Below are 23,289 nucleotides of genomic sequence, written 5' to 3'. Positions count from 1 at the left end.
GAGTTGTGCATGAACACTTTGCCATCACAGCAGAGCATCTGCCTCATCTGGGCCCGGGAAGAGTGGGACTCACATTGTTCTTTGCAGGCTTTAAAATCCAAGAGTCTTCACACTATCTCCTCTTTGTCACCTTCTCAATAACACAGGGCCTGAACAAACTGAAGGATTTATATTTCAGAGAGCAGGACAGAGAGCCCTAAAGAGAAGTTTCACATAGGGAGGCTGCAGCAGAGGCAGAGGCTCTGTTCACACCCTATTCCTGCCCCTAAAACTGACAGAGGCAGCCTGGAGACCAAGCTGGTAGGAATTGTACTTTGTGGAGGGGCCAAGGTCTGGAAATAATCCCTTGGCAAGGCAAGGGGATGTCATGTCCTGCTGACAACTACACCAAGGGCCTTTGAGGTACCTGTTCAAGCAAATGAAACAGATAAACAGCTGGGAAACATGGAAACTATTGAGCCACCACCAGCTCTGCAGAGCTCTTGCAAGCAGGTGGGTTTTATTTGGAAGAAATGCAATTGCAGAACCCAGGGCAAATGGTATTGAAATGTCCCTGATCTCAGGTTTAGGGTTGCTTTCAGCCTGAACACATAATCTTGAAAGCATGGCTCAGGGAGCAGCACAGCCCCGTGTTCCCATGTAACACATCACCTGTTAATGTGAGACACATTTATCACAGCAGCTCTGCAGCTCCACAGGCAAATTAACACCAGGCTGGAGCCCCCAGGCTGGGCTGTACCAGCAGCTTCTGCTTCAGCCTTGTGCCATCTCACACAGCAGGAAGTCCCTCTGGTACACAGGCAGGGGCATGAATTTGCTTCCAGCTTTTCCAGAGACTTCCTGCCCTCAGCACGATCATCCCTGAACTCCTGATCTGGAGCCAGGAGAGGCACCTCTGTCCCCTTGCCTGCAGTGAAGATGCAGGGTCCCATTGCCCCTGCAAATGTGCTGGGTGCTGGTGGGCTCTGCTCACCTATGCCATGTCCAGAGCCCACAGCAGCCACAGGAGCAGGACCAGCCCACCCAGGGTAGGGTGCACAGAGCCCTGGAAGCCACCAGTGTATGCAAAGTGGAGCTCCAGGCCAGCAGCAGCTGTGCTGGGACCACCAGATTATTTTCCCCAAATGGAGCAAACATCTGTGGACACTTCAGAGCTCAGCTTCATTTAGTGTCCTACAGCTGGTTTCCTCAGCAGTCCTGTCCCCTCTCATGGAAGGTAAACAGAGCAGATATTTCTTGTGCTTTGTATAAAAATAAATGTATTTCTAAAGCCTGCTTGGCAGCAGGTCATGGGTTTGGAGTTATCTCCTAAATAACCTGTTCACCCTCCAGCTGCACCAGGTCCCCACAGTACAACTTTCCAGAGCTTCCAGGTATATTAACCCTGGCCTGTCTTTACTGTCTGAAAAGTAGGCAAGTTATGAAACTGGGGGTACACTGGGGGTACATAGAAAAATCATCACTTCCTTGGGTCTTTATTCAGTGCCCTCATCATCCCTTCCCATCCAGCAGATGCTGAGCACAGGGTAGGGATCCACACCAGGGGTACAACAGTGCTACAGCAACCCAAAACCAGGGAAATCACTCAACCAAACCACCACTAAAACCCAGAGCACTGAACCTCTGTGCTTCTTTTCACATTGCTGTGCTGAAAATGAGAGCAGTACATGCAGCTGTTTTAGCTGGGAAGTCACTTGAGCACGAGTTTCTGTGGCTGTACCTTTACACCAGACTATGGCATCTCTGAGGTGACAGCCTGGTCTCTTTTTTGGCCCCAGGAGAATCTCAAACCCTGAGGACATGCACTGATCCAAACCCCATGCCAGCCTGACACTGAGGCCATAGAATGGGATTTAGAAAGCAGAGGAAGAGCATGGACAGGCTGGAACTACTCCCCCTCCCAGGCATGTGCAGAGGATTGTTCTGCTGGAGAGAAGCAGGTGAAAACAGCAAGCACAGGCAGCTGGAGGGAGGGGGAAACGCAGAATGTGCCCATCCTTAAATAGCCTAGAGGACCCTCAATAAGATGGAGAAAATGCAGCCATACTTCCAGAAATGAATCTTGCTCTAAGCAAGGGATCCCAGTCCCACCAGCCCTGGCAGGGGGCTCTCTAAATGTAGCTCCCTGATGGATTTGGCTACAGCTGGAGGGCAGAAGGCCAGGCCAGTGGCCTTCTCAGATATCAGGGTATTTGGCACAAAGACCCACTGGAATACAACCCTAACATTTACCTGACCACAGAAGTGCCAGTTTGCCACTTGTCCCCTGAAAGCATCTTCTACTCCACAAAAACAGCCCTTGGACAGCCACACCTTCAATCCTTCAGAGACCTCAAACACTTGGGCCCCAGAGGCTTCCAAGGGCCACCAACACCAAGCAGACACTGAGGGTCAGGGCCACCTCTGCACCCTGCAGTATGGCCAGCTTTGGGATGGAAAGGGTACAGACCTAAGCACTGCCACCCCACAAAAACTGCTGCACCCACACAACCACTGTCTCCTGCTGGGCTCCTGCATCACCCTGGGCTGGTTCATCCCAGTTCAGCCAAAGCAGCATCACAGTGGTTTGCACAATAAATGGAACCAAAGCACTCAGGGAAGGAAGCTGAAGCACGGCTGATAAGCAAAGCACTTAGCACAGGCTATGTGTTAATATCTCTGGGGAATATGTTTAAATGTGATAAACCACCAAGGAAGAACTTGAAGTGTAGTCTCTAAACACAACCAGAGAGACTGTACTGACACTTTACAGATTATTCTGCCACTTAAGAAAGAAGATGAGGTTGGAGTTGTTAACCCTCTGCCCTACACACAGTTGCATATGGAAGAAAAAGAGCTTTTTGATTCTACATTAGTTTTATTTTTTCTCAGCAGACTGAGCACACAGCCCCACTCTGCCAGGCACTGGCTACACCTGCCTGTTTCAGATCAGTGCTGGCAGCCCTGCTCTGTCACCTGAGTTACTATTCTCAGCATTCCTCTGTGCAAGGTCGCATGGTTTGCTATAAATACCTGGGAAACCCTTAAAAGAAGGGTCCTGTTAATCCCAAATGCAAAGTGACACTCAGGACTGCACTGGCACAATGCCCTGGGCAACAAACATTTGCAAAGCCCAAGAAAAGAAAGAGAAGAAATCTCTTGTAAGTCCTTTTTGCTGGGAGGGCTGAAAATACCAGAGCTGTGTTCTCTCAGTGCCAGGCTGGGGCACGTGCAAGTCTCATACTCTATAATTCAAAAATTAATCTGTTGATGAAAGGAAAGCTTCTTTATTTAGAGCAAGAACAGCTCCAAGTTCCTCAGGCACTTGCCAAAAACATTCCCTACGGTCCTATTGCCACCATGTGTGAGCACATCCCAGTCATTACTAAATCCTCACAGTTCCCCAGGGAAGCAGGGACATGCCATTTATTAAAAGTCACTGGCCCAGCCCTGCAAACACTTTCCCCAGGGATTGCCTTGGCACTCAGTGCAGAGCTCAGTGAGGGCTAACAAGGCACCACCGCCTAAGTAAGGGTGAGCATTTCAGGCAGAGTTTAAGCAACAAAGCCCAAACCTTTCAAAACAAAACAAATCCTGGTCAGTAACTAGCTGTGTGGCTGCATTAAGTTTTGTCCTTTGAGACTCCTCTGTTGTGTTCCCAGCTAAGCACTGCTCTGCCTCACTTCAGCAGCTGGATGCCCTTCTCACACCCAGGTGCTCCCAGGTGCCAAAACGAGAGTTCCTCCTGCTCTGGAGAGTCCAGCCCCTTCCTGAGCACCCCACAGCTGCCCTGAGGTTCCCAGTGGTCTGCAGGATCAGACACTGTGCTGTGACTGTTTGGCAGCAGCAGTCCAACCTCATCATCTGCTCAGAACACCCTGCAGCATTTTATATCATAGCACAGCATCAAGTCTGTGAGTTCTTGCTTCAGGGGACATCCCCTGAGGAAGATGAGAAAGAAAAAATAACATAGCTAGGAGTGTAATGGAAGGATGCTACAGCATTGGTCAGTCTTGTGGGCTGAAGTTAAACATCTCACATCAAATGATGCCACAGAAGTCAGATTTTACTCACAGTGGTGCCCTGTATAACACGTACGTGCATCCCACCAGCAAATCCTGAGCAGTTACGTGCTGTGCAAGCAGCCTCAGGTGTGTGGGAAGGTGAGCAGGGAGCTGAGCAGCAAAGTGTGCCTGTTCTGCCCAGCTTTGAGGAGTCTCTCTGCTCCCAAGTCTCAGGAGCACCCCTGGCTCCTGGTGTGCAGCAGTTGAGTTTGGTGCCACAGGAGCTGTGCCCACCCTGTCCCCAGCACATCCACCCTCCGGGCTGTGTCTCACCAAGAGACACAATGGCACTGCCTCTGTGCTTAGAGCTGTGAATGCACCCTGGATATGCACAAAAACAGCTGCTAAGAGATAGGCTTTTGAAATTCCCAAAGAGCTTCTGATTGTCTTCAGCTGCAGGGCTAGAGGAATGAGTCAGGGTGGGAAGACACCCATCCTGACATGTAAAATATGATCTCAAGATTCCTGTCAGTGTTCATGGAAAAATTAACATTTCCTATCGCTGGTAAGGGTCAGCCCATCTGAACTAAAAGATAAACAGAGAAGAGGGACTAACCACAAACTTGCCACCAGAGCAGAGCAAACCATCTGGGTTTACACTCTGGTCTCCCCTCCATCACTGCAATAAGTTTGCTGCAAGGAGAATTGTCCCCCATTTTCACCACATCTTGCTCAAATATCAGCTGAGCCCCAGCTTTCCCACAGCAGCAGATACAAAAACATTTAAAATCCAATGCATTTTACAAAACAAACAAGGCCACCACCAGCACTGTGCTCCAGCACCAGCCTCCCACTCTTATCAGCCCATTTGCCATCAGGAGTTACATCTGCAGACTGCTGAGGTTTCAGTCTGCTTTCAAAATTATTTCTCTGCACAGGAGTCTTTTAGCAAGACCTTCCTCCCCATTCACCAGGTGTACTCCCCCAGCCCCTGGCAGCACAGCCACTTTACCTGTGTGCCTGTGGAAAGCCATGGTCAGCAGCCCAAAGTCACCAGCAGCCCCCCAGGTAATGGAGTTCACAAGCTGATAAGGAGCTGCCCCATTTGATAACATATATTTAAATGGAGGCTATTAATATGGACAGGACTCCTACCAGATGTCCACTCCCCTCCCCAGAGATCTCAACCTTAATCCCCCTTGGAAATTCTTACCATTTTAGGTGATCTGAGGGAGAAGAATAGGATCCTGAGACCTCTAGGTCTCTGCAGGCAACAGACAAATACCTGCCCAGCTACTCAGCACCCAAATTAGTCCCAAAGGCAGAATGAACTCATGAACTTGACCCCATGCTGGTACTATTTGGCCTTGGCTTTAGAGTGAGATTGTGTCTCGTAGCAGTCCTGAGCTAAATTACAGACCCAGCACGAACGCTGCTCTGCCATGGCTGAAGGGAAGAGGTGATCACAGCCCTGTGGGGGCCAGGGGGGCTGCAGCCCCAGGAGCCAGCCAGGGCTGTCGTCTGGCCCAGAAAGGATGTGCTGTACCCCAGAGGACTCTGCTGACAGCCCACAGGAATACAGCACACTCATTCATGGGTGGGTTGGATTTGCTCTCAACATGGAGGTCACGCTGAAGTTTCACTGCCAGTAAAACTGCCATTCCTGGTCCTTCCCCAGCCTTTTCCTTGAGGAAGCTCACAGCATTAACTGCTCAAAGGGAGCAAATCCCTGAGGAGCAGCACTTAGAAAGATGGGTGTGATGATATGGGGCTTCTGAGCATCTAGCATGGCTTTGGAGGCACTGGCTCATGCCTCTGTCCTCTGGACTCAGGTGTCCCCAAAGCTCTCAGGAAGATCCCAGCTCCATGGCTCTCACTGAGCTGTTTCCACCCAAGTCACAGCAGGAGGAGAGGGAGCTGTGGCTCAGGGTCCCTCCTGTGGGGACCCCCGGGCTGCAGCAGCTCCACACTCACCCTGGGTTATGCAACTGCTGGGGACGCTCAGGGCCGGGGGCCAGGGAGGCCCAGCTGCTAATCCTGCCTCCCACTGACGCACTGCACGGCCGTGGGAAAGTCACTGAACCTCCCTGACAGCCACTGGGAAGAGCCAATGTTTATCATTCCTTCCAGGGAGCCCATGGTGGTGGTGTCTGGCCTCCAAAGAGCAGCCCTGCTCCAGCCAGGAACATCTCTTCTTCCCAGGAGCTCCTCAGCCACACATGGACAGTCTCCAGCCTCAGCACTGGCCTTGGTGAGTCTCTGAGCCTTCACACCCATCTCAGCCCCCCAGGCAGCACAACCACAAGCTCAGCATCTCACCAGCATCCTGACATCTCCAAGTTTCCAATATGGCCTGGAAAAGGCCACTCTTGACAGCCATTCCAAAGAGCTCAGCATGGATCCACTGGGGCAGCAGACTGAGGCTGGGAAATGTGCTAAAATACTGATGCACTGAAACATTTTGGCGAGGAAAAACCCAATGTTATTCTGCCCCAGCTCATCTATAAACTGCAGCAAATTGTTTGCATAATTCAGATGGCAACAGGAACTCTAACAACTGGTATTTTCCTGTTCTAATCTTGCTGTGCACAGTATAATATTTACAGACATGAGTTCATTTTTGGCAATGCACGTAGAGTTTGCACCATTAACCATTCTCATTCCTTTCCAGCTCCTTACACAAAGCCCTGGCACCCTTTCACCCAGCTGTCATTTCCTGCTTTCCACAGAATGCCCAGGTATTCCCAGCAGAAGCTTTGGCTCCCATCCTGGCTGATGGAGCAGAGTCTCTGTGGTGCCAGCCCTGCCACGCCCCGAGCAGAGGTGGCTGCAGCCAGCAGCAGTTTGGAACTGCAGAGGGCTGTGGAGAGCAGGGATGGACACTTGGGTGTCATCTCATGTGCACAAACACACATGTGTCCACAGCACCACGACATGCTTGGGTTGGAGGAGAGAAGAGAGGGAGAAAGTTTGGCCAAGACCTGTGGTTGCCTATGGAGCTCCCTGGCACAGCTCACTCTGCAAAGCCCCAGAGAAGATTTTAATTAAAGGCCATTTTGTTTGAATCTCTGGCCTCCTGGGCCAGCAGCAGGAATGGAACAACCTTAACTGCTACTCTTGGTTTCTTGCCTGGTTTTAGCCAGATAACTTTGGACAATTCCCCTTTCCTTCCTAAGACTCTCCTCAGCCACATAAGCCCAGGTGATTAAACACAGAGGTGCTGCAGGTGTAGCACAAGTGCCAAGGAGAGACATCAATGCCCCATGAAACGTGTCAAGGAGCAGACACCTTCAGGAAAAAGAGGGTGCCCCAGAATGGAGCTGTGCCAGCCCTGCCTGAGCCCTTGTCTGTACACCAGGCACCCACAGGGAAGAGTGCTACAAATACACCACTGAGTGCACAGCAGGGCACAGCAGGCTTGGGATGTCATGTTTTTAACATTAAACCTGTCCTGTATGTTTTCCAGGGAGCTGCCCTGGACACACTGATCCCACCCAGGGGTCTGACTGCAGAGCAGCATGGCTGGGCCATAGTGTCATCCACTGGGATAAACAAATGATTCACGTTGTGATTTCCAGAGTATTTTCTTGCCCTAAGAATCCTGCCAGAAAAGGTCTGGGTCTCTCAGCTTGCTCACACATCCTGCTGTCATTCAACAGGCAGAAACTCCTAAAGAGAGCTGTTCTAAGTCAGGCATTGATGAACTATTAGTCACCATGATCAAAGAAAGCAGCAGTAAATACCAGCAGCAGAGCACCTGTGCACCTCCTAAAGTAATGCTGTGCCTCCTGCTTCCATACATGCTGCTGGCAGTGCACAGTGCACCTGCACAGAAGAGCACGCTGCCATTCACCAGGCTCCCCAGAAATCAGAGTCCCACATTGCTCCCTACCCTTCCTGTCCTGAGGGCAGATCAATTCTTTTTTACATTTTATTTTATATGTCTCAGGTTACATGTGTGTCTTCCCACAGCAAAGCACTCCTGCCCAACAGATCTCAGTTATAAACTTCCTTGGCTTTTCTGAGGCAGGAATAAAACAGTTTTTAAAAAACAGTTCTTTGCTTTAGTATAAAGACAAAGTTTGCAGGAAGACTACCAGTAAGAGAGCTGGGCTTGAAAGAAGAGAGAACATAAATACAGCTTTCTCCAAGGAAAAGATCTTTGCAGCTGTAGCTGATCCATCAGAGAGACATAAGAGGCAGCAGTCCCCAGTGGCACAGAAATGCTGGACAGGTTTGGCACAAGGACTGGAACTGGGGGCTGATCCAGCTCTCCAAGCACTCAGTATCCAGCACTGGCAGCAGGCACTGCAGGGCAGTGTTTGCACATCAGCCAGAGTGCACTGCCAGGGGATGAGAGTCCCTGTCCCCCCAGCCAGAGACCCTGCCTGACACGCTCACACCTGAACCACAATGGGACTTTTCTACCTCATCTGTTCAAATCTGGACAGTTTCTATGTGAAGTATCCAAAATATGCCCAAAAAGTCTCAAATCCAGCTCTGTGTGCCTCGGCACCCCTAAAGCATCCCACAGGCACTCACAGGAGCACAAGGCAGAGACAGCTGGGATGTTCCCACATCCAGAGCAAAACCAGCAAGGACATCACTGCAGGGACAGGGGAATGGACACCCCAGGCATCAGGGAACAGCTCACAGGGACAGTAGAGAAGGAAAGTGGCAAGATGTGCCAAAGGCAGGATTCTTCCAGGCTGAGCTCCAGCTCACAGCTGGGTCACAGCTGGGTCACAGCACTGAGCTGAGCCTTTCAGTACCAAGGGAAGTTTTTTGGGTCAGCTCTGAAGGCAGGGGTAGAGGAATCTGGAATAGATTTATAAGGAAGCAGATGCAGGGTGGGCAACACCCAGGAGCTCAGATAGAGTGTGAGTAGAAACAAAAGGCGGAAAAGAAGACAGGATAAGAAGAGAGGAAAAAAAGGGATAAACGTGTAGTAATAGGAAGGAATGGTCAGAGATAACAGAGCTGGAAATAAACCCATCTGAATAAAAGAAAAACCAGGAAGAGATATAAACCAAGTCCTTCCCCATCTGCCTCCATCCACAGGCTGGACTATTTCCAGGACTATTCCTGTGGCAACTCCAAATTTATTTCCCTGCTGCCATCTGCTCTGTGGCTCCCCTCCACACACGCTCCTGACTGGCACTTCTTCCCTTCACCTGTTGCTGACATGGCAGAGCTCTCACTGCTGCTGGGAGCCAAGTGACGCTGGGGCCTGGGGGAGTGTCTGTGCATAAATCAGGAGCTGCTTTGTAGTCCCAAGGCTTTGTTCAGCTCCTGCTCCCCATGCTGGCTGTGCCAGTGGGGTGGGGTGCAGGCATCAAACAGCCCCATGGCAGCCCCAGGCTCCAGAGAAGACTGGGGAGAGGAGAGGCCGCAGCAGGTGCTGGGCAGAGCTGGTTTTGAATCAACTTCAAAATAAAGTCAATTTCCTCCTATCCCTGCTCGTCTTTCTTGCATTACAGATAAGATGCCAAGGCTGCATCTCCCAGCACCAAGGATGTTGAGTGCCTGCTGTAGTCCCAACAGTTAGATTTAGACCTTCAGTGCAAACTCAAAAAGGAACAGCCTCAAAAGGCTGAAGCCTTTTTAAAAATCTCTTAAAAAGACAGATGTCTTAGTCTTTAAATGCACTTGCTTAAACGTGAGCCATGATTCTCTTCCCAGCTCTGTCTGCCAGGTCCCTCTGCTGTGAGTGTGCAGGCAGTGGGCTGGAGGCTCAGCAGGCTGTCCACAGCCCCCTTCATGGACTGCAAGGTGAAGACCACAGGTGTGAACATGTCCATGGAGGTCACACAACCCTGAGGGGAGACAAAGACTTTCTCTACTCCTCTTGGGAGACAGGGCCACATGTACTGCCAAGACTGGTCTGATTCAGAAGCCTCATAAGAGCATCAGGCTCATAATTGGGCTAAAATTCTTCAAATACTGCATTTCCTTCTTCCTCCCCAGCAGCCCTACAACTGTGTCACACAGACCCAGCCAGCAGTGCTGTGATCGTTCTCAGTCCCTTCTGCCAGGTGATGTGTCCTGGGAGGAGCCATGGGGCCAACCAGCTGCACCACAACTCAGTTATTCCCCAGCCTATTACCCCAAAGCTTCACACCTGGGGCAGTGGAGCCCCTTAGGGCCATCTTGGCCACTTTTAGGTCTTTCTTTGTTCAAGTTCAGTTACACTCATGGGCAGGGGGAATGACCAATGGAGCCAAACATGAGGCAGATATTTGCCAGTCACAGCTTTCCCCCTGTGGCTTAGCCCTGGCTTGAGAGCTGAGAAAAATTACTCAAGTCCCTGTCAAATAAATACCAGAGTGACCCAGCCAGGCAGCACAGCAATCTTTCCCAGGACAGATGAGGTGTGAGGAACAGGCACAGCAATATAATCCTGCCATACCCACACAATAAATGCTCATGTCAGGGCTTCACCAAGCAATGAGTGAGCCATCACTGAAATAGTATTTCACAGTGTCCAGCAGGCTCTCTGCACTTCCAGTAGCTCCCAGTTCCTTCTCATGGGCACAGCAGCTGGCTGGGCAGTGCTCAGGGTAAACAGCTCACTGTGGAGCTCATGGAAGGGAGTTCAGCTACTGGTTTTCTTCACTGTTTGAAAGCTGGGTCATTCTTTGGAAATCTACCCACTAGAGTCAGAGATTAGCAGCTACCCAGACATCAGCCACAACACACACACTCTCCAGCATCCCCTGACAGCCTCCTGTGCTTATCCAACAGGACCTGGCAGCAAGGAAGACTCACAAGGTGGGTGCTGCAGGCTCTGCCCAAGCTCTTCCTCCAAAGCCTGGAAGTGCTTTCTAGCAAAATACCACATCCCCAGGAAGCTGCTGGGCAGATGGCTCTGCAGACCTCCATCCTCTGCCCACACAGGACAGGGTCCAAACCAAACCCCCACACCAGCAGTGCTCTGTGGCACCAAGGAGCCTTGGTGTTTCCCCTTACAGACCTTGATTTTCAGGGGAGGAGAAGAAAGGGCTGTTTGTGGATGGACTGTGATTCTGGCAAAACATTCTCCAGTGGTTTAGCATGTGAGAGACACTGAGGATAGAAAACTTCAGCTCAGGTGGTCAGAGAAGGGAAAGCAAAAGCCCTCAGGAAAGGGCTGCCTGGAAAGGGTGAAGACAGGCCACCTCTTTGATGAGGACGTGCCCTTCCAAGCATTGGCATGCCAGCTGGGAAGACTCCCTGGCATCCAGCACACCATCAAAGCACTGCCCAAACTTGGCACAGGCCACAGGGCCATGCCCTCAGCACTGATTTAGAGCTGGCAGAGCCAGCACTGGCACATGCTTTAGCAGGAGAAGCAGCCCAACACTCTGGGCAGGACAGTCCCCTCGAGCAAGATCAACACTTGGCTGTCTGCATCCTCAGTTGTTAGCCAGAGCTGGCGGCTGGAAGGACCAGATCACCCTTGTTATGTGGCCATTTTAAAAATAACCTTTCCCAAAGCCCCCCAGTGCATAACCCTATGTCTGTCTCAGCTCCAGGAGCTGAAGGGATCAGCTTGCAGGGCTGATGGGTATTTTTGGGCACTCTGACTAATTGTCAGGACATATGCTGAGCATTCTTTACAAGGAAAAACAAAGCTGCAAAGTCTCCTCCAGCAAGGCCTAAGGACAAGAGTTATTTTCATAAACGTCTACTTTTAGGAAGGTTAGATTTAACTTCCAGCTTCAGATAAGTGCAGTTTAAAATGGAAGAAGTAGTCAACTTCCTGACACCCCAACACCCACCACAAAGGCCAGGCCAGGCTGGGCCACATTGCACAAAAGGGCAGGAGAAGTGGAAACTCTGCACCTTGGAGTGGCTTCAGATTCACAAGTGCTGCTTTGGCACCACATTGAGCATTTTGCCAGTTGTGTATTGTGCCAGTGTCCCCCTTCTTCCCTTCACTCTCAGCAGCTCCCAGTTCAGAGGCTGCAGAGATTTGATGTCAAAGGCCACATCCCCTAAGAGAGCAGACATCAGCCAATTCTTGCAAGTTTATTCACCATTAAAGACTTTGTTCTAAAAGCAGCCTCTTTTGAGTGGGTTTCCCTCTTGCAGTTCCTTGCTGCTTCTGTCACCAACCTGAGCACCCCAGCAGACTTCACCCAGTGCCAGTTTCAGGCATCAGCCAGCAGTTCACTCTCTCACACTTACTAAGACAGCAAATAAAGCACGTGTGTGCAACATCTCCACAACACCCTGGACACACAGGCCAGAGCAGCCCCTGTTTCCCCAGCACTTTGCTCTCCCTTTCAGCCCAGAAGATCTTTGGGATGTTTGAAGACCCACTGCTGTCTCAGCCCCTGGACTTGTGCTTTCTCCTTTTCCTGGTAAAGATCAAACCTTGCTCTTCTCATTCAGCAGACACACTGCACCAGCAGCACACACATCTCAAGATGACAAGAGCTCTCTGAAGTCTCCACCAGTGCTCTCTGTACATTTTCCCCTGAGCCACAGAGCAATTTCCACTGAGGATAAGTGTTGTCAATTCAATTTCTAATAACAGCATTAAAATGTATGAGCGATTTATCTGGAGTCAGGGATATTATTTTCAAAGTGCCTGTGTGATACAGGAATGTAAATCTCATTTTTCATAAAGTGATAAGGATCCTGGGTCTCTCTGGGAATATGTCAGATCAGAGCTGGGCAAGGACTGCACCTGTGGGGCTGGTTAGAAAACATAGGCTCAAATGTTAAAAATAAAAAAAAAAAAAGAACAAATAGCTTTAGATCTTTCATCAGGCTTAGGTTTCAATTTCAGCCAAAGCCAGAGTCCCAGCCCAGAATGGTTTTCAAAGCCCTGCCCTGGTTTGTGGTATCCCAGCTGAGTATCATTATCTGCAGTATAGAGAGGGATCTGCTATTTCGGAGAGGGAAGCAGGGGAATTCTCCTCCCCAACATGCTCCCACTCCAGTTTTTTGGTAACCTAGCAAAATTTGAGTTCCTTTTGTGTCTTGGAAACATTAAGATCAGTATTCCGTAGGAGACAGCTTGGGCCAAAGGAGGGTGGGGGGTGAGGTTACAGAAACTGCCAAATTTAATTCCTTCATTTCCCCCCTCCACCAAGCCAAGGGAAGGGCTCGTCTCCTCTGCCAAGTGTTTCAAAGCAGCTCTCATGCTACTGCATTTCTACCAGTGCTGCCTCTTGGAGCAATGGGCAAAGCCTGTGAGTGGGTACATTCATTAAACACAAACTTCAGAAAAAGAGAAGTGAGATACTTTAAGCAGTGCTTGATTTTAAACACAGAAATAAACCAACTGGAGCTGGTAAAAGTGCTTGTGTGTTTGATTAAGCCATCCCCTGCTCTGGGATGGATTCAGGCCCAAAAATTATTTTGTTTTCTTTCTCAAGTAGCAGAGAGACAATAAATTCAGGGACAACGAGCAATACAGTCTGCAAAGAGAAACAGCCCTTCTCAACACAATCACTGCAAGCTCTGCAACCACTGCCCACATCCAGCCATTAGAGATGGGCTCCATGTGAGAAAAGCAGTGCTAATTGCACACAAACGCCAGAGAAAACCGTAAAAAAGCTAAACCAGATGTGAAACAGTGGTTTGCTTTCTTTGAAAACCAGCTTGTGCAACTCCATTTCATGAGAGCCCACAAGCACCACATCCCTCTGGGAATGGTGCAGGACAATGGGGAAAGGGTGAGGTTTCCAAATCGTGGAGGGTTTTCCTGCAACAGCAAGGACTCTGCTGTCCCTTTGGTACAGTTTCACCCCTTGAGACAAACTCTCAGAAGGAAGCCTGGTAGGAGCCTTGCCTGGTTTGTGCCAGGGCTGAGCAAGGTTAGGTTTGGTCCTGGATCTGCAAAGAGCAGCAGTGGGTTTAGGCACCCATGGACAGCCAAACAGCAAACACACCCTGGTACCAAGAGGGTGAAACACTGGGGGAGGACACAGGGAAGGCCTGCAGGGATGCCTGTCCTGCTCCCAAATGTTAACATCCAGTGCTACATCCACAGAAAAGAGGTGACACAAAGGAACGTCAGATAAGCAGCATCTCATCTCCAAAGAGGTGCTGAAAACAGAAAATAAAATGCTCCACGTGGCATCTGTAGGTTTCAAAGTTTTCCAGCATTTTGCCCAGCTCAGCTCTGGGCACTTTGGGGTGCCGGTGGCTGGGACACATGGTGTGCCATGGAGCAGGGTGACATGGACTCAAGGCCAGCCCCTGGGACAGCCCAGGCACACCAGGGCACTGCCCACCCTGCAGCTGTAAAGGGTGAACTCATGTCTGTCTCACCCAGATCTCACTCAGCTCTGAGTCCCCACATGAAAATCCCCTTCTTTCAAATGCCAGACTGCTCCAAGCACCAGGCTCTCCTGAAGCCTCTCCCTGGAGCTGATGGCTGAATGCACTGGCGGCACTGAGAGCTGCCTGTCATGTTTTGGGGTCATGTCACCAAAGCATTTCCCACATGGCTCCAGAAAGGAGCTGGAAAAAATCCACCTACAGCCCTGGAAGGGACTTGCAAGAACACATAATTTACAGATGTCTCATGATTGTAGAATTATAATAAAAGACTTCCAAAATACAAAATACCCCTGCTGAAACCAATCTCTTTTTATAGATGCAGCCTGCATCCCTTGTTTCAGAAAGCTATGAAGTTAATCCAAAAAAAGGATCATGTTTTTTCATCATGTGAGTAGGTTCACAGATCACTTTTCAGGGGCTCAGCTTTTGTTTGCATTTGTGCTGTTGATAATTGTTCCCTGTTTTCACTTACTGGTAATTATGTCCTAAAAGATTTGCTGAAATCCATCAGTGGGCCTCTGGTAAGGGGCTTATGCATTGCTTCATCAAGATAGGTGATATTCTCAGATATTTCTACACAACTTCACGTATTTGATAATTCAGCAGTGGGGAACAAAATCCAAGCAGAGACCACTGCCACAGCTTTGTCAGCCTCTCCCCTGCAGCACCATGTACAGAGGGACAGGCAGTGCTTCCTCCTACAGACAGAGCTTTCCAGTTAAAAGTTGTACTTCTACAGAAAATGTGAGTCCATTGAATGGAGTGCATCTGGAAACATCTGTCCTAGCAGAGAGAGGTGCAGGGTGACACAGGAGCCCTTTCTGGGCTGCCGAGGGATTGAGAGCAGCAGTCTCCTTATCCTGCCTCTCCCAGGCACAGCTGGCACTCCACCAGAGCCCCCTCCATCATCCCAGAAATGACATCCCATCATCCCAGAAATGCCATCCCTGCTCCCACAGTGCCCTGGCAGCAGCTGACTCCAAAACTCCAATCCTGACCTGCATAAACTGGGGACATTTCAGGGCAAAGTAATGCCAGAGCCCAAACGTTCCATCTCCTGCCCCAGGTGTATTGCAGAAGAGGGTGAGGTTTTTCAAAGCCCTTGATGCAGCCCCTGGAGCAGCAGCAGGAGAGGCTTGGCCTGTCAGTGCTCCTGCCTAAACAGCTGCTGAGAACCAGCCCTCACCTACAGCTCAAGCATCTCAGTTTGCCCACAATCCTTTCCCAGGGAGAAGCTTCCAGAACAGGGGAGATGGCAGAGAAGGACCTTTGCAGCACCTGAGCCCACCCCAAGGCTCTCCAGCCCCCAGTCCCACGAGGAATGTCACTGCCACACTTCCAGGAATTGTAAAAGCCCTGTTTCAGCAGGCAGCTCCACTCAGCGTCCCCTGCACGATCTCATTGACAAGGCAAAGCTGTTTGGCAGAGCGGCTCCCAGAGCATCCAAATGTCCCTGGAGCCGCCCCCCTTCCCTTCCCTTCCCCGGCTGCTCCAGGGATGAGCTCATCGCTATTTCAGGTTGAATTTGCACTTGGCAATCTCCCTGGTAACCAAAACAACTCACTCCCGGTTTATAGGAGATTTATTGGTTGTTTGCTTGGCGTCTAGTGGAGCACACGGAGGTTTCCCCTCACTGGAGCAGGGGCTGAGGGAGGGCAGGGGATGCTCTCAGCAGCGCTCCTGAGATGGGCACTGGGAGCCCTGCAGGGCAGGGAAAGCTGCATTCAGCTCACCCCTGAGACATGGACTGAGGAAAGGAGCTGTGGGGCACGTCTTTCACCCACACACCCCGCAGGTGAGCCCTTAGGGCAGCCCCCTGCCAGCCCAAACAAGGGTTACAGCCTCTCCTGCACGTCACAATCACCACAGGGATGCTGTTTGCAATCCTCTCCAGCCAAAAATCAGCAAATCCTTTCCCAAACAGGAACAATTAGTCCCCCACCCACTGCAAGAAACTCATCCTAACACAGGGACAGATCCAGAGTGGAAGTTTCCACCTTTGGTTATAAATCATTAAGGTGATAATGGCATAGAAGAGAAGGGAATATTATGGCAAGGGGTGGATGACATGTTCTGGCATCCACCAAAGTAAATCCAGACAGAATTTAACAGATTTGCATCCCCAGTGTGTGCCCTTGTGCTGCTGAGAGATGAACATGGGCTGCTCTCCCATCCTGGCCCTTTCCAGAGGCAGCACTGACATAAATTATACACCAAGAGCATTCACCTGGCAGGCTGTGCCCTGGGGAGCATGGCTGCCTTTCAATGGGCAGACCAAGGGCAGACAGGAACTGAATTTTCTTGTGTTGAGTGAAATACACAGCTCTGTGCATTTTTAATGTGAGATGAGACCAGAGAGAGAGGGAGGGAAATCCTTGCACCCTGGGCTGTCCATCAGTGCCTCTCCACAGTGCTGTCAGAAGCAAGAGCACACCAGGACAATGCTTAGACACCACCAGGGAATTTGTAAGTGGAAGCAAAGCCACTCAGTCTCCAGATTACGATCTCAACTTACTCAATCCAGATGAGGACCACACACCTGTGTTCTGGAGGTGCTTTTTCTGTGTTTGCATTCCCTGGAACCACAGGCTGCCCTGTGGTTAATGCTGCACCAAAGAGCAGCACACAGTGCCAGGCCCCTGGAATGCTCCTGGGATCCTGACACTGCCTCTGTGGGCTCTTGAACTGAGCAGGCATCAGTCAGAAACTCAAATTCACCCACTGGATGAGGTAAATCAAGCTAGAAAAATCTCTGGAGAGCACAGCAAGAGCATCGTGAGTGCACACAGCTGTCCCCAGGCAGCAGCTTCCTGGGATGCTGCAGCCCTGGGGATGACACACCTCCCAGGAATTTTAAAGAGCTCTTTGCTATCTCAGTGCCATGAGATGAGGGGAAAACCAAGAGGCACAGAATGAAGTGCAAAAAGCTCAGGAGTCCAAAAACAAGAGGATAAGACAGGAGCTGGAAAGAGAGGCAGGCAGTGCCTCAGAAGTGACTAATTCCAAACCTTTGCTCCAGTGTTTATTATAGAAAAGAACAGATAAGAAAGGCTGATGGCAACAACTGCCAGGGGCAGCCAGTCCCAAGGTAAACAAGCAGCAAATGCCTTGGGAGCAGCCTGCCAAGTCCAGATGGTTCCCACATCTTGGGGCATTTCTTTACAGAAAATGATGTCCTTTCTTGACACCCCAGCTTCCCCATTTAGGGTAGTGCCATAGTCAAGGGAATCTTTGGTCACAGACCACTGGAAGCACATGAAAACTGAATATTGCCATATGAAGGCTCTGAGGAAGAGCTGGGAGCCAGCTCCCTGCAGGAAACTCAACTAACAACCACTGTGGGCTGGACCAGTCGTGGCTTTAGTGTGATGAACCATTTCTATTTTCCTTAGCACAAGAAGAAAGGCATGCCCAGCGCTCTGGTTCATATGAGAGTCTTGGAGGACTGAGTGGATTTTTTGCCCTGTCCAAGCAAAACAGCAAGAGCAATTCTTGCTCTGCCAGAAGCTCTGAGCTCCTCTGCAGCTGAGAGCTGGTGTGGCACAAGAGCCCTCACACTCTGGGACAGCTGCTGCAGTGCTAAAGGGACCTTGAAGCAAAATAAGTGAATTATAGATCCCTGTACCAACCGTGCCTCCCTGCAGGAGTCCCTTGGCACATGGAGCACACACAATCCCTTGTGAACAGGAGTCTTTTAAACCCATCATTTCAGCAGGCAGACACCACTGGAGCCAGCCAGTATTTGATTTGAAGCTCCCTCATATGTCAAAGCATCATAAAGCATCATAAATCTGTGAGGCAGATATTAGTCTCCTCTTTTCCACTCTGCTCACCTCCCCTTTCCAGGGGTGGAAAGGGATTAGAGACAAGAAAGCCGAAAGCTGCCCTGCAGTGATTCTTCCCAGCAGGAATAGTTTTCCCCTGTTCTCCATTACATGTCTGGGTGACAAGTGACATTCTGTACCTGACCCCAACAGGTCACCAATGCAGCAGTGTCCCACCACCTTCAACCCCTCACAGCTCTGACCCTTGGCTGGCAGCTCACAGCACAGCCAGCCCTGCAGGAGGGATGCATCCCAAACAACCCCAGTCACTGGGGTCGCCTCAAGGGACACAAAAGAGATGAGGCACATCTGTGGAATGTAGAGTGGGTCTTCTGAAAACATCAGTCCAAAGTCAAGAGGGTTTGAATTTCTTATTTACAAAAATAATGCAACTCTGCAACAACATCCAAACCAAAATTGTAACTCTGCCTGGAAGTTTCCAGCCAGGCACACAACAAAATAGCTGCCCTTCCACCCTGGATTGCAGCTCCAGAGCTGCCAGGAACCCTGCCCTGGCTCTCCAACTTCTTCCAGGGAACTCTAGTTCAGCCTTTTTTGAAAGACTGCTTCCAACCCTGTCTGTACCATTCCAGCATGGCTATAATGCAATCCTTGCTCTACTTTGTTATTCTCCAAAGCCTTAAGTGTAATTTTAGCCCTGTCTTGCCATAGAACACAGACCCTATTTCCCATCTATTCTGGTGGATATGAAAAAGCTGGAGAAGCAGAAGAGGGAGCATCCATCCATCCATCCATCCATCCATCCATCCATCCATCCATCCATCCATCCATCCATCCATCCATCCATCCATCCATCCATCCATCTGTCCCTGAGAGGAGGAATTTGCTCTGGCAGCATCCTTGGCACCACCCATGCCTGAACCACCCTGGAAGCACCCAGGGCCAGCTCCTGTCTCAGTGAGAGCTGCAGGGAGTGCAAGCACTGCCCCTTCAAGGGCTTCTCTGTGGCTTTCCAACAGCAGCTCAGAGCATAGCAAAGCCTTGGCAGGAAGTACCCAGAGCAGCCAAATGAGCCATTTCTGGTAGGGGAGTTTTGCCCACAGGCCTGGGGAGGTTTCACAGAGAGAAATGCTCATCACACACCAGCCTCAGCCTCTTGGCTCCAATTCATTCCTGCAGAAGCCAACTGGGGTGATATTCCCAGATATTCTCTGGGCTGCTCAGTTACAGCACACTGGGGAGAGGAACAAGCTGGGCTCTGTTCTGTCTCTGAAGCCCAAGGAAGCTCCAGTCCTTTGGTCCTACACCCATCCAAGTGGCTGCAAACAGAGTTTTAGTGGACCCAAGGACAAAAGGACTGGAGCCAGAATACATGACACAGTCCTTCCAAAACCAATAGAGGAATCTTTGGTGCATGTCCCTGCCCTTGATGGCATGCCATGCCTTTTGATGGCTTTGACTTAGGGAAAGATTTTTTTTCTTCTTTTTTTTTTTTTTTTCAAGTATCCACTGCAGAAGTGGAAGCATGCATTTATCTAAATAGCATTTAATTCTTTAGAGTCACAGAGTCTCAAGAGCCATCTGCTTAAAACTCCTCTCCAAACAGAGTATCTAAGTGAAATATGAGGTCTCTTTCTTCCTCCCACACTCCCTCTGCCAAAATCAGACACGAAATGACTGATCTCAGACATTTCTGCTTTGTTGCTTTCCCTGTCTGCATTTCTATAACACAGAAATGAAATAAAAAGCAACCCAAATGAATCAAGCTGTAGTATTTTGACTTACAATGTATTTTTTTAATGAAATCACAGGTCAGTTCTGGGAAGGTTTACTGCATAGACATGATTTCCATTATCTTTTCAAGCAAAAGTGAGTCCACCCTGCCCAAGGTAAAGAATCTGAAATCTCAGCTTGGCTACCTTTGCTCTCCCACCAGCAGGGTACAAGGTGACAGTGCCTGGGGACCACGAGGGTGACAGGCAGGCATGGAGTGCTTGGCTCAGCTCCCCACACATCTGCATCTCCCTGTGACCCCTGAGAGCTGGCACCAGAGCCTGCCCATGGCTCTCCAGGGAGCTGCTCTGATTGAGGAGATATCAGACCAAAACCAATCAGAAGCCTGAGCAAACTTTGCACATTGCTGGTGGTGAGACTTTTATTGCTTCATTTAATGCCCCTGGGACTTCAGGGTAAGCAGCACCACAAAAAGGGAAATGCTAAACACAAACTTGTGTTATCCTTGTCCCATCAGCACAGATCAGAGGAATTTTCTACCTAAACCCCCCAATGCTTCCACTGGCTGGAGAATAAATGTAAAAGAACATAATTCACCCAGGCTGCTGCTGAGGGGACAGTGTTATCCTGGCTCACCTCTGCCTCTCTGCTGCATTTTGTGAGAGCTCACCTGCAGAGCTGTGTGCAGTCCTGGGGGCCAGCACAGGAAGGACACGGAGCAAGTCCAGGGGGGACAAGGATGATGTGCTCTGAGGGATGGAGCACTTCTCCTTTGAGACAGGCTGAGAGAGCTGGGATGGCTCAGCCTGGAGAGGGGAAGGCTTTATTGCCATATTGTATTTCAGTTCTTCAATGGGAAGATGAGAACAAACTTTTAATCAGGGCTTGCTGCAACAGGACAAGGGCAAAAGTTTAAACTGGAACAGGTGAGATTTAGACTAGATACAAGGAAGGATATTTTTACACTGGAAAAGCCAGCAAAGCACTGGCACAGATTGCCCAGAGAGGTGGAAGATGCCCCATCCCTGGAAGTGTTCAAGGCCAGGCTGGACAGGGCTCTGAGCAACCTGGCCTAGTTGAAGATGTCCCTGTGGACTAAATGGCCTTTAAAGGTCCCTTCCAACCAAACTATTCTGTGATACAAAAGGAAGTAAATTCCTTCTTGGGGGCAAGGAGGTCAGTTCCTTAGAGCTTTTGTTGCATCCTAGTGCAGTGGGTGTGTTCTGCATGCCACATTCATGCGATAAGGATTCAGATTACAGATGAAGGGCATCCTACAGCATCACTCCCCCATCCACATACATGAACCTGACTGGGCTCCCAGCTGCTTCCTACCACATATCTGGATTTTCCATTCACAGTGCAGCTCGATGGAAAGGCTGCTTCCGAAGTAAAGGCCAGCCAAGACAGGCAGGAGAGTGTTTATTTTCAACTGTTTGAGTACCCTAAACATTGCCTCCTTTTGAACAGCTGCCATTGTTTACTTCCAAGCAGAGAATTGTACCAGCATACAGGGAGACAAGCCATCTCTCACAGCAGGGAATAACTTCTGCTAGAATCAGCTCAAGGGCCCAATCCTCAAAACCTTCCCCAGCCAAAATTCCTCAGTGCATGTCAGAAAGCAGCTGTAAAATCCCAGCCCTGAACCCCTTTCCTTCCTCAGAGCCACAGTCCAAAATCTGAGCAACTGCCTTTGTGCTGCACTGAGATCTGGAGGGGTTTGGGGTTTTTTGCACTTGTGGTGCCAGCTCTGAAACACCTACCCACATTTTTCTTTTAGGTATTAGTCAAGAAGTAATTTTTATATACTGAGCTCCTTAAGGAAAAATTAGGAACTGGTTCGTATTCAAGAATGCTGTGTTTGGCAAAAAGAAAAAAGGGTTTTGTCACTGAAGTATGTGGGTGCTTTTATCATTACAAAAGAAAGTTGAAGTTCCAAAGCCATATTTGGTTGCTTGATCAGCTATTTGCTTTGTACATCATGGCTTAAGAATTTAATCAGTTTCCTCTCGGAAGTTTTTTTTGTTGTCGTTTTTAAAAAACACTCTTCCTCTCAAAACAGGGTAAAAGGCTGTTTGGTAGGTGGATTTTTTTTACAGTTTTCCCCATCCCACATGCTAGATTTCAGTGGTTTAAAAAATAGTCACATCCCATTCTCAACCATAGACAGCTCCTGTTTACACAACACAAACTGGACCAGAGTCCCACACATTAACTTATCTTTTGACCAATTACTAAAGAAAAGATTAATGGCAGAAACACCCACCTTGCAAACACATGACAAATACAACTTCACTCATGCAAGTGACTTCCCAAATCTATCTCAACACAGGGGTGCAGCATTTGTACAAAGCTAAAGGTGTTTGCATTCACATGGGTGCAGCTGCAGGAACCCTGCAACGCCCGATACTCCATAATACAGGAAAGTGAGATAATTATTAGGTGAAAGCTTGCATTCCCATATTCCCCAATTCTGTTACTGCCAGCCTGCTCCCAGGGTTGTTCCTCACATCACCTGAGCCCACAAAACAGTTTCTGCCTCAGTTATTTCCTCTCCACCTCTCTTTAAAATCCTCAGAGGCACATCTGACACCAGCCCAGGAAAGCACAGAGCTGACAGCTCTTACACAAATCAGCACCACTGCAAATGCTCCCTAAGCACCAGTTCAACTTGAAAGCAAAGAGAAAAGTTGTATTTATACCCCAGTGCTCAAAGCAACCACCTTCCAGGAGGCAATATGCATATCAGGAAAAGAGGATGCAAGAGAAATCAGAAGCAAGAATGTGGATAAATCCCATTTCCAAAACAACCCATAAAACAAGCAGTTTCTGAGGTTAACTCAGCAAACTACGGAGGAATTGCCTGCTGAAGTGTTGTAGTAGTGCAGTGCACACCCAAAGGCTTCCCACTCCCCACAAACCCTTCTCCGGCAGAGCAATCGCAAGGCAGAGAAAAGACCAACGCAGCCCTGAAATCCAGAGATCTGCGAGGCGTGGGATGCCGGAGCGCTGCCCTGCTCGGAGAGACGATGCTGAGCGGCACGGAGGGAAGGAGGGAGGGAAGGAGGGAGGGATGGATGGGTGGATGTGCTTACAGGCTGCCGGGAGCCGGGGCTGCTGCGGGGAGCGCACGGACGGGCAGAGCGCAGGGTCCGGGCTGCGCTGGGCTGGCCAGCGGGAGAGACGCGGCTCCCAGCTTATAACACGGGGAAAAGAAAAAAAAAAAAAAAAAAAGTTAGTCCAACCCAGAGCACTCACTGATCCTGCCCCGGGGAGCTCCTCCCAGGGTCACCGCTCCATCCCCGGGGGGAAAAGCCCGAGCAGCGCCGGCGCTTTGCCCGCAGAGCTGCCCCGATGCCCCGCGGCAGTGCAGCGCTGCCATGGGAACCGCGGGATGCTGCAGGCTCGGACAGACCCGCTGCCCCAAAAACTGCCAGCAGCTGCACTCCCCGACAGGGAAATGAGGGACAAAACCTCTGCAGGAGGATGCTGAGCCTGTCCTGCCCAAA

At 49.9% G+C, this 23,289-nt stretch overlaps 1 protein-coding gene across 3 annotated transcripts in view; it reads right to left on the bottom strand.

The window, feature by feature from the left end:
* The window catches only part of FHL1 (four and a half LIM domains 1), a 29,169-nt gene extending 6,245 nt beyond the window's left edge, over positions 1 to 22,924 (bottom strand). For 2 of the 3 annotated variants that reach the window (XM_063170726.1, XM_063170727.1), the window contains exon 1: positions 4,996 to 5,126. In XM_063170726.1, the coding sequence (XP_063026796.1) occupies positions 4,996 to 5,098 (103 nt within the window). In that variant the 5' untranslated portion in view covers positions 5,099 to 5,126. Of the gene's footprint in view, positions 1 to 4,995; positions 5,127 to 22,875 lie in introns of those variants that run through there. The other variant, XM_063170728.1, reaches the window with a different exon arrangement.
* Positions 22,925 to 23,289: the final 365 nt, after the last annotated feature.

Source organism: Melospiza melodia, chromosome 16, assembly GCF_035770615.1.
Source record: "Melospiza melodia melodia isolate bMelMel2 chromosome 16, bMelMel2.pri, whole genome shotgun sequence".
NCBI classification, from domain to species: domain Eukaryota; kingdom Metazoa; phylum Chordata; class Aves; order Passeriformes; family Passerellidae; genus Melospiza; species Melospiza melodia.
This window is presented reverse-complemented; position numbering and strand designations above follow the sequence as displayed.